This window comes from Physeter macrocephalus, chromosome 8 (assembly GCF_002837175.3).
Source record: "Physeter macrocephalus isolate SW-GA chromosome 8, ASM283717v5, whole genome shotgun sequence".
Lineage (NCBI taxonomy): Eukaryota > Metazoa > Chordata > Mammalia > Artiodactyla > Physeteridae > Physeter > Physeter macrocephalus.
In genome coordinates this window covers 48129758-48141514 of record NC_041221.1, presented here as the reverse complement: position 1 = coordinate 48141514, position 11757 = coordinate 48129758, and the positions used below count along the sequence as shown (strand labels likewise).

The 11757-nt window shown below is 40.2% G+C and overlaps 1 protein-coding gene across 1 annotated transcript in view; it reads left to right on the top strand.

Annotated features, from left to right (window-relative positions):
* The window catches only part of LIFR (LIF receptor subunit alpha), a 94656-nt gene that overhangs the window by 22557 nt on the left and 60342 nt on the right, over window positions 1-11757 (top strand). Inside the window, exons 2-4 of the mRNA XM_028492864.2 lie at window positions 4197-4357; window positions 6021-6135; window positions 7626-7762. Coding sequence (XP_028348665.1) covers window positions 4216-4357; window positions 6021-6135; window positions 7626-7762 — 394 coding nt within the window. The 5' untranslated portion in view covers window positions 4197-4215. The remainder of the gene's footprint in view (window positions 1-4196; window positions 4358-6020; window positions 6136-7625; window positions 7763-11757) is intronic.

Below are 11757 nucleotides of genomic sequence, written 5' to 3'. Positions count from 1 at the left end.
ATGTGGGATCCTCCCAGACCGGGGCGCGAACCCGGTTCCCCTGCATCGGCAGGCGGACGCGCAACCACTGCGCCACCAGGGAAGCCCCTGAAGGCGTGTTTTGTTTGGCCTTTAGAATGTATAAAAAATATGAGTTAGTTGCTTATGTTTACAGATTTGAGTATTTCATGTAAAATCCCAGATTTCTACCTAGTCTTGAAAAAGAAGAAAATCTGGCAAAACAAGGCCCATTGCTGCCAACTTTAGAGCAGGTGGCTGTCCCCACCAAGGACACAGGGCTCTGGTTGACACCTGCCTGATTAGTTTCTTCCCTGTCTCACCCCTTTAGAAATTTACATTTGCATTCTTCTGGTGTCAAAAGACAGCTACTCTAATTTTGAAAATTAGCTCCTGAAATTTGATAAAAATGTGCTTTCCTCTAAAGAATAAGCCATTGGTGGGAAAAAAGTAAGTTCTGACAATGCATCTATCAGGAGGGAGCAGGGACAAGTTTTATGGGTCCCTGTTTTCCTGGAGGTGCACTGGAGGGCTCTGTTCATGTATTGTTCTGGCCTCAAATAAGTCCATTTGATAGAGAAGTCAGATCTATTACAAGCATAATATAATATGGCCTAATGACTTGCTCAAAGTTTTCTGTGTAAATGTTATAACAGGAAACTCCTCTTTATCATCTTGCCTGTTTTCAGTTAAGCTGGCCTTGGCGACAGTGCCGTTGATTCTTCTGTTCCCGAGCACCCCACCCTGACCCTTGCAGACCTGCTCAGTCGTGTCCCTCATAGGTGGGGCTGGCACTGTTGGCACAGTGCTGCTGGCATTGCTGACCTTGTGCTTGTGCCTGCCAACAGGACTGGAATATCCCAGCTTAACTTGGGGAAGTCTCTCCTAGGTACTCTGGGCAGAGCTTGCCTCTGTGCCACCCTGGTTGAGGCTGAAGCCGGGGAGGTTGGGGTGGGGGGGTGGATTAAGTGATTTGCGCTCAGTCACACTGCTAATTAGTAACGGAGCCAAGATGAGAGCCTTAGTCCACAGTACCCAGTCCCGAGCTCATCCTCAGCCGCCTCCATCCCCCGCCTGCCACTTCATGGGACACACTCCTCTTTTCTAGACAACTGTAAACTTGTAGTGAGGGATTGTCTCATTTCAAGATAATGTTTAGCCAGTCAGTGAATATGATTTGTGATTATTTTAGTCATGGTTTGGTCATGTTTAGTCTCCTTTATTGTTATTCCTGTACACGCCACGTAATTCTATAACTTTAGCAATTGGCATTTTAGACATTCCATGAATACATTTTCATTTTAATAAGTAAGCTCCGCGAAACTGTGATTGACTAGGAAGTTATTCATCCAGAAAATAATTGTGAACACTTTTGAAATGTATGCCTGTGGCTCGTGTATGTTTGGTTATGATCATTTGTGCTATTTGGGATTCACTTCCCGGGTTTGTGACAGTGCTCAGCAGTAGCCAGGCAGCCATCTTGCTGTTTGCTTTCACTAAGAAACGTTTCTCGAATTGTCTTGTTAGGTTCCAGTTGTTTAGATGTTCGATCACCTTTCCTTTTTCAAATTCCTGTTTCTCATATCTCTTCTCACATTTTCTATTTCTGTCTTTTGTGTATTCTGAAAGATTACTCAATGTTTTATTTGTCATTAGAAATCTTTTACTATCAGCCAATGTATGTAATGTGTAAGAGTTATTTTTATTTCTGATTATTCCTTTTTCATTGCATCCTCTTCTTGTTTTTATGACTGTGCCATGCCCACTCAGAGAGTACTATTTAGAGGTGATTTTCTTTTTGTTTTTTTTTGTTTTTTACTTTTCCTGTTTCTCACATTATCCCTATTTCCTCTGGCAGTAATTTTTATTTTCCTTTTGGTGATCCTGTTTATCCTGAATTTCTCTTTGACGATTTAGGCTTTCTTATATGTTTTATGATCCTTAGTCGTCTAGTCCAGTATAAAAATGAGGCAATATTAGGTCTGACAAGGAGTTTTCAGCACATTCGGAGGACTTGTTGTCTGGCAAGCTTCATTCAACAACAGTGGATGTGAACATCATTACTCGGAGGAATCCCTCAGCGTCAGGTGTGGAAGGCTTTCCTCTTTGACACCCATGTCTTTGTTAGCTGCTCTGTGTCCTCAGCAATTCTTTTATGTTCTGTAGGGAGAACACTTCTGTTGGGAGTGGGGTGTAGGAGCATGTCAGAGTTGACTTCTATAAACAAATCTTGGAATCCTTGAGCTTCAGCCCCATGAATCACTGCATCCTCCTTCACGCACACACAGAGGATTTAAGTGGCACCATATCCATCCAGTATTGTTTTTCCACCAAATCTAGTAGTCATATTTGCCTTCTCTCTTCTCCCTATACCTCATATAATACACAAAGTACACTTATAGCATGTATATGTTGTTGGCACTATTCCAAGTGCTTTGCATATATTTACTCATTTAATCTTCACAACAAACTCATGAGAAAAATATAGTTATCATCCCTACTTTACAGATGGGGAAACCGAGGCACAGAGCGGTTAAGGTTACATAGTAGGTGCAAAAGCTGGGATTCAGAGCCTGTGTGGTTTTTTTTTTTTTTTTTTTTTTTGCGTTACGTGGGCTTCTGGCTTTTTTTTTTTGCGTTACATGGGCCTCTCACTGTTTTGGCCTCTCCCGTTGCGGAGCACAGGCTCCGGACGCGCAGGCTCAGCGGCCATGGCTCACGGACCCAGCTGCTCCGCGGCATGTGGGATCTTCCCGGACCGGGGCACGAACCTGCGTCTCCTGCATCGGCAGGCGGACTCTCAACCACTGCGCCACCAGGGAAGCCCAGAGCCTGTGTTTTTAACCACCACTCTGTCCTGCCTATAATGGATTGATAAGACCCTCCATCTCTTGTACAGATCCTGAATCTGACCACCTGTCACCACCTCTGCTCTTGAAAACCTTAGCAGAGGGTCCTCACCACTGATGATTTCATTTGGACTCTGGTTCCCCTGCCTGTATTCTCCCCTAGAGTCTGTTCTCCATGTAGCAGCTAGAGAAATCTTCCCAAAGTGCAGATCGGATCATGGATCTCCCCTGATTAAAACACTCCAGTGGCTGCTGCTCATCTCGACCTGTTAATGCCCTTATCCTTTTGATGACCAAAGGCCCTCTGTGGCCTGGCCAGCCCACCTCCTCTCAGCCCCTCTTCCTGACCTTTGAACCTGGTAAGCTGTCCTTGTCTTAGGGTCCTTGTATTTGCTCTTGCTACTCTTTCCCTGATCTTACCATGGCAGTCTTCTCATCAGTCAGATCCCAGCTCAGATGCTAGACCTTCACTCACACACTCTCATACACATTGACTTACTTGAGTTTTTAAAGTTCATATCAGGACCTTACTTGTTTATGTATGTGTCTCTAGAACTAGCGTCTAAGCTCCTTGAGGGCAGGGGCTTCGTCTAGCTCGGTGTTGCACCTTTGGTGCCTGGAGGAGGGCCTGGCACTCGCTAGGCTGATGGGTATGTTGGGCTGAACAATGCCTCCCTCCGCTGCAGCCCCTCCCTACCACCCGCCAGAGGCAGTCACCGCTCGTCTACGCACCCTCAGTTTTCAACAGAAATGTGTTGAAATCTCTCGTCTACTGATATTCCCTTCCCCGTTATAGTTGTTGAAGTGTTTGTTACACTTTAGTCATTTGTATGTCATTGTCAATATTTTTTGTCACATCTGCAATCCCCCATATGTGATTAATGACCCTAATTTTTCTTTAAACTATTTAAATTTATGTAAAATAGAAAATATCACAGTGTACATGGAAAAGAAAACCAACATTACTTGTCATAAATAAGGACTATAAAAGTTAATATATACTAATTAAAATTTAAAATGCCATTTCACATATCACTTAAAATTGTCAAAACCTCAGTTTTATGCCCTGCTTGTCTATACTCTAGCAGTACTGGAGTGTTGATAAATATGTGCTCAGTTATAATCTTGAATTTGAAGCCTATCCTGACCCTATAATGGATCCCGGAGCAACAGCTGTGTCCGATTGTCACATCTCCTAAAGCCAGGGTAGCTGAGTCTGGTGTCTCCTTGGCTTTAATGTGCAGCATGTTTTGGTATTTGTCAGTATCCATTTTCAGTGTTGATGTGCATAGGATAAGGAGTGTCCTTGGACCAGTTTGAACACCATTTGAAATTCTTCTCCTCATGCAGAACTGACTACATTGCACAGATGATGGACATTTCCTTATGTTTGAAACGACCATCCCGGATGGGGGACAGTAAAAGAATGAGGATGACTTCAAATTTCCAGTGGCTCTTATTAACAGTTCTTCTTCTATATTTAATGAATCAAGTAAACAGCCAGAAAAAAAGTAAGTGCATCAGAGTCAGAGAAAATGAACTGATTGCAATGTCATTACTGTTTTGCTTAAGAAGCGATCTTGAGACTTTATTGAACCCTTCAGGTTGTAGTTAAAATCCATTTCTATGTCATTTTTTTAAAATGTACTTCTAGTTTCTTTTAAAAAGGCCCATAAAGATAGATCTAAGTATTCTTTCCCCATTAAAAAATTAAGGTATAACTTATATACAGTAAAATTCACCCTTTTAGGATAAAGTTCTGTGAGTTTTGACAGATGCATACAGACATGTATCCACCTGCACAATCAAGATACAGACCAGTCCGTCATTCCAGAAAATGCCCCTGCTCCTCTGCTGTCAGCCCGCCATCCCCACCTCCAGCCAACACTCGTCTATTTTCTGTCTGTAATTGTGCCTTTCAGAATGTCACACAAATTAAATCCAGATATCTGCTTTAAGAAATGGATGATTTGTTTTCAACGTTAAGAATGTTTGTAGGTGTTCTCTAGCTTACTCTATAAAGAACATTTTCATCCTTCTGCCTCTGAGTTTTGTTTTTATATTATTTCCATAATTAAAGAGATCTTCTCTTTTCCCCCCAAATTACTACTAAATACCTTTATTATGATTACTAATGATTTCTAATGTGTCTCTAATGTTTTTGTTTTTCTGTCTTACATAAATAGCTTTATAATTCATTGCTGTAGTGAATATCATACCAATCACATGTAAAAATTAAAGAAAAAACCTCTTTAATAGACATTTATATAGAGAATCTGAGATAGAATACCTTTTTCACACTCTAATTGCTTTTCCCCTCCCTCCCTCTTTTCCTTCCTTCCTTTTGTTCTCCCTCTTTCCCTCCCTCACGTCCTCTCCTTTCTTTCTTTTCATTGGCTTTTTAGAATGACAGTTTTTCATTGTATAGTGCTTATGTATTCCATGATCTAATGTTATTTTATAGATGTGAGTAAATACTATTAGGACTGTAATCTTCTGAATTATTTGTTACTTTTCAGTTGTTTAGGCCTACACAAAATATATATTTTTCAGAGACTCATGTGAGTTTATTACTGTGTGTGTGATGTGCTGCATAAAAATCTAAAGATTGGCTATAGGATTTCTGTGTAGGTGGCAGTCTGGTAACACGCTGTGAAGCACTAGTAGTTAGGAGTGCTTAGAAGCTGTGTTTGTGGCATAGGAGATACATAGTTTTTACTTAAAGTCTTAGAGTTATTATTTTTTTTTAATTTTACTTTTTTGCAAATGGGGTCACTGGAGACTAAAATTCTCCCAGGCACTCTCTTGGTCCCTTCATTGAATCCATATAGCCACTCCCCCTATTTATCTTAGTTGTCTGGAAGTGGAATTTTTGAGAGAGGCCTAACCCCTAAGTGGTCTAGTGGTTGACCCACTTTCATCAGTTTACTCACTAGCTTTTTTAAACCAAAGCTACAAAAAGAAATATAAAACCAGTCACCTCCTGTGACTGCAGGTTCATCTCTGCATAAAGAACATGGGCCTTCTGCAGACACACATGCTTGTACTTACGGCTGGGGACGGTTTGACTTGTTGACTTTTACAGTGCAGTTAAATTAATAAGCATTTTGTGTGTGTGTGTGTGTGTGTGTGTGTGTGTGTGTGTGTGTGTGTGTTTTGTTTCTCCTTCTCCAGGGACTCCTCGTGATTTGAAGTGTATAACTAACAATTTACAAGTGTGGGACTGTTCTTGGAGAGCACCCTCTGGAGCAGGCCATGGTGCTGCTTATGAAGTTTGCTTTGAAAACGGGTAATGGAAATACTTTGGTTAATTTATAGTTATAATCTTAAAGGTTCTTTATCTTTAATTTTAGAATATAAAGATTTTATTCTGGAAATTTTTAAAAGAAATTTTAAATCTTAGCTCTCTGTTTTCTAAAAATCTGAATCTTACTTCAGTCAGTATGGAAACAAACCCTTCTCCTGGCCACAGCTTTGATTCTTTTATCGTGTGAATGTTGAGTATGGGAAACACTTCTCATGGGCTGTGGATTCTGATCGTCTGTGGGGAAGTTTTACTGGTCTATCCTAAACCAGTGCCTACCTGTATCAATGAAGTTCAAGTATTGACTCTGCCTAACAGAAAATGTCAGTAATAGACAGGCATTTACTGTCATGTGAAAGGTCTGGAGTAGGCAGCTCAAGGCCAACGTGGGTGCACATGGCCATGAGAGGCCCAGGTTCCTCTTTTTCATGCTACTCAGCCATCTTGAGGGTGTGATCTCATGGTTCAAGATGATGCTTCAGGAGTGGCTGTCATGTCTGCCTTCCAGAAAGCAGGAAGGAGATGGTTTTCTTTAGGAAGACTTCTAAGAAGTCCCGTACAACACCTCTGCTTACATCTCATTGGCAGAACTTAGTCCAGTGGCTAAACTTATTTGCATAAGAGGCTAGGTGATGTGTTCTCATAGCTGATGGCAATGTACTCGGATAAACCTGGGGCAGTGTTACTAAGGAAAGGGGGGAAGTGGACATTAGGAGGCAAGTGGTAGGTTCCGTCACACTGCCTTACCCTCTCAGGTAATCTTGGAGTGGCTACAAGTCCCGGAGCTTGGAGTGGAAGCCTTCGGGCTGTCTGCAAGCCAGAACACTCTCCTTGCTCCTCCCTAATCCCAGCAGGGCTCTGAGTTGTTTAGCAAAGCCAGGGAAGTTCAGTGCAGAGCTCCAAGCACCAGTGTGCTGATAAGTGGTCCTAATGTAAATTGACATAAATGTGGATTTAAATACACTCAGATTTTTTTCCCAGTCGGTGTACATTTGTTGAACATTAGTCTAAGTGTGATGGTAATTTATCAGCCAGGACAAGCTTGGTTTTATTGCAGAAACAACCCTCGAATCTTTTGTCCTTATATTCTGCAGTGAAAATAAAGGATTACTCCTGCTTGTGTTTTGTGTCTATCTTGGGGTCAGCTGGCATCTCTGCCCCTTTTCCCTCCCTCAGGGCAAAGGCAGGGTTGGGCGGGGTTTGAAGGCCATGCTAAAGCCCTAAGTTTCTTGATAGAATCGTCTCTGCTTACTCTCTTGACTTTCTGATACAGTCTGGTTATTTTTCCTACCACCACATTGATGGACTTAACCATTTACCTCGCTTTTTTGCAGTCTTAAAATGCGATATAACCTGTCATATTTTTGTGTACAAAAGAACAAAGTATTTTCCAGTGGATTTTTTGTTAATCAAGTTTTTATGAAAATTTTGCTCAATTTTATCTGCTAATTAAAATTTGATTTCTTATATTTCAGGTCCCATTCTTGTTATCGATTGGAGAAAAATATTAAAATCCCAGCTCTTTTACCTGGTGATCATGAAATAACAATAAACCCTTTACATGATTTTGGAAGTTTTATAAGTAAATTCACACTAAATGAAAAAAACGTTTGTAAGTATTTGAAAAGAAAATTGATTTGAAAATAACTCAGAATGGTGCCTTTGTTAGTATTGTGCTGCTTTATAATTGACAGGAATTTACCATTCTTTTATATATTTTGTTAAACTAATATTCTCATTTACCTGGCGACCATACTTCCAATTGTGGAGCATAGCCAAGATCAAGATGGAAGCAAACTCTTCCTCTGGTCAGTCAAATAGATGTCACACAAGTTAAGGTCCTTCCCACGGTTGGATTCTCTTCTCCTACCCCTCTACTTTGTTGATTCCTGCATGCCTTTCAGAATTCCTCAGCCATCCTTAGGAAATAGTCTTTGACCATCCCCTCCCAGAGGAGACCCTTTCTTAACATTCCTTTAGGCAGTCTGTGTTTCTCTTTTGTGATATTTCTCACAATTGCATAAATAATTTATTATATAATTAGGTGCTTCCTGTGTGTTTCCTCTACAAGAAAATGGGTTCCCTGAGGGCAGAGACTTTGTCTTCTACACCTAGTGTCTAGTCCAGTGCCTTGCACATAGCAGGCATCTTTTATAGATGTGTTGACCGAATGCCTAGGACATATGCTACAAGCTGGGTGGAAGCATAAAATAAATCCAGGCTCTTGGAGATGGAAATTTTGCCATGCAATGAGACCTTAAAAACTCCAGTGGTCTTGACTCTCTTAATGGTGGGGTAAGCAGGTTTGTTGCCTTCTGACAACTATTATGGGATGGCATCATAATGATATTACAGTGAGTCTTATAAGGATGACTTATTTTGAAGCAAGGGAAGGAAAATATAAGCAACTTGGTGATCTCTCCAATTTTACAGACAAGGTGCATGTTTGGAGTGGTCTGTGTCTGAGATAGCACAGATTTTGAAAGGATAGTAGCAAAGCATGCTGTCCAGGAACTTAGAACCGGTCTCATTTTCTGGCTGAAGTATTGTCTGGGTAAAGTGCTACTTAGGGCTGTTTTCAAGATAGAGAAGAACCATGTTTGTTATTTTCTTTCTGTAGCTGTATGTGAGATACATGTGAGATTGTTATGTGCAGATCAGCCATGATCCCAATACCCAGGAAGAAATATTGTTAATACTTACATGTGTTCTCTATGTATGTGTGTGTGTGTGTGTGTGTGTGTGTGTCTGTGTGTGTGTGTGTGTGTGTGTGTATAAACAGTAAAGTTTATATTACTTTATGATAGGCTTACCAGAAGATATAGATTTTCAAGTTATTATGTAAATAAATCTACTTTATAGCTGCCTAGTATTCCATTGAATGGAGGTACCATAATTACTTTGTCATTGATTCTTTTTTAGCAAATTGTATTTTATTTTATTTTTAGCAAATTATATATTTTATTTTTAAAATTTTTTTACTTATTATACTATTTTATTATAATCAATTACCACATCATTTTAAATAGAGGCCTTGTAAAATTGAACTAGATTGATGTCTTTTTTTTTTCAGTTATACATGTACATGTATCTATTCTTTTAAAAATTCTTTTCCCATTTAGGTTGTTTCATAATATTGAGCAGAGTTCCCTGTGCTATGCAGTAGGTCATCCTACTGTCGGTTATCCATTTAAAATACAGCAGTGTGTACATATCAATTTCAAACTGGGGCGGGGTGGGGGTTGGAAAGTGTGGGGGGGAGGGATAGCTAGGGAGTTTGGGATTGTCATTGATTATTAACATTGAGATTTTTATTTCTAGTCTTTCAGTATTATTACCAGTGCTTTAATGAACATTTTTTGCACATATATGTTGCTGAATTTGTGTGATGATTTTCTTAGGCTAAATTCCTAGAATTGGGAATGCTACATTAAAGACATCCACTTTTTATGACTCTTGATGTCCACTACCAGTTGTTCCCCCCACATTTTGAATCTTTTTGCATTCCCACAGACATCATATTAGAGCATGCCTGCTTGTCTGCATCCTTTCCAGGACTGGGTGTTGTCTATCTCTCTTAGTTTTGCGATCTCAATCTGATGGCCCCCAAATTATAGCGCTGTTGTTTTTATATTTCTGTGATTACTTTTAAAAATTATCAGTCATTTTTATTCTTTTCTGAACTATTTATGTCCTTTGTAAATTTTCTCTCATGTTGAAATTCATCTTTTTCCTCATTAGTTCACAAGAGCTTTCTGTATAGCATGGTTATCACTTCTGTCCTATTTGCTACAAATACTTTTCCAAGTTTAAAATTTAAACTTTGTGGTGTTTTCTTCATACCACCGATTTTCATTTTTATATAATAGAATCTCTTGATATTTTTCTCCATGAGTTTTTGGTTTTGTTATCATGCTTAAATCTTTCATCCATCTGGAATAATTTTGTACTAAGGTATGAGGGAATCTAACTTAATTTTATTCCAGATTTTTAAAAATTTCCCCAGGACTCTGTCAGAGAGCCAGTTTGTGCTGTCTGCTTTTTCAGTAGGGGTTGAGAAGGTTCTGTCTGGGAAGCTACTTGAAGATAACAGTGTTAGAATTAGAAAGGCAAATCAGGACAGACTCTAGGTGACTTACTTGATTAATAGTTCACTGTTTTTACATAGCATGTAATTTGTTGACAGCATTTTTAATAGTAATGGGTCTCATTGTGATTTGAATATTAGATTAACAGTATCCCAACACTAAGATATTACTACTGCTACTCAAATAAGAAAAATACTGATAAGAAAATGAAAAGCAAATTAGATGAATATAAGAGAGGGAGGTGGGTCCATCAGCAAACCTTTGAACACCTGTCATATGCAAGAGATGCTGTGAAATGATAGTGGAGCTGTGCATTAGAAGATTTGGGTTCTTTGGCAGTTTGCTACTAAATAAAAGTATGAGAAATTAAGTTTTCTCCAAATCTGAAGATGCTTTCAAAAGTATACATATAAAACAAAGAAGATGTTTGACACATATACATATATCTAATAAGCTTCTTTTTTTAAAATTTTATTTATTTTTGACTGTGTTGGGTCTTTGTTGCTGCACATGGGCTTTCTCTAGTTGTGGCAAGCGGGGCTACTCTTCGTTGCGGTGCGCAGGCTTCTCTTGTTGTGGAGCACAGGCCCTAGGTGTGCGGGCTTCAGTAATTGCAGCATGTGGGCTCAGTAGTTGCAGCGCGCAGGCTTCTAGGGCATGCGGACTTCAGTAGTTGTGACGCACGGTCTCAGTAGTTGTGGCTCACGGGCTCTAGAGTGCAGGCTCAGTAGTTGTGGTGCACGGGCTTAATTGCTCTGCAGCATGTGGGATCTTCCCGGACCAGGGATCGAACCTATGTCCCCTTCATTGGCAGGTGGATTCTTAACCACTGCGCCACTGGGAAAATCCCCTCTAATAAGCTTCTAATTGACAAGGGCGAGCACAAAAATAAGTCTTTGTAAGATTTTTTTTTTTTTTTTTTTTTTTTTTTTTTTTTTTGTGGTATGTGGGCCTTCCCCTGTCGTGGCCTCCCCCGTCGCGGAGCACAGGCTCCGGACGCGCAGGCCCAGCGGCCACGGCTCACGGGCCCAGCCGATCCGCGGCACGTGGGATCCTCCCAGACCGGGGCACGAACCCGGTTCCCCTGCATCGGCAGGCGGACGCACAACCACTGCGCCACCAGGGAAGCCCCTGTAAGATTTTTAATCTCTAAGTTTCTTAAAATAACCTAAAAATTTGGATCTGTATGAGGCAGAATAAATAACGTGGATCCTATAAAAGAGCTGGGAAAGCTCCCATCTTCTGATGTTCTAAGGCAGAAGGGGCATGGAGGTTATGGGTAAAGATAGACCAGCTTTATTTAAAAAATAAACAAGACTGATGAAGTTTTTTCTAGCTGAAAAGTTTCTAGTTTCTAGAAAGCAAGCTAACATTGTCCTCAAGTGTATTTTAGCTGGAGAAAAATGCAGATGACAGTTCGTGGGAGCTTAGGGGAACTTCCCTGGTATACAATGAAGAAGTATACTATGAAGTCGTGAAAAAAATCTTTTCATTTGTAATTATGGCTGTTACTGTCTTT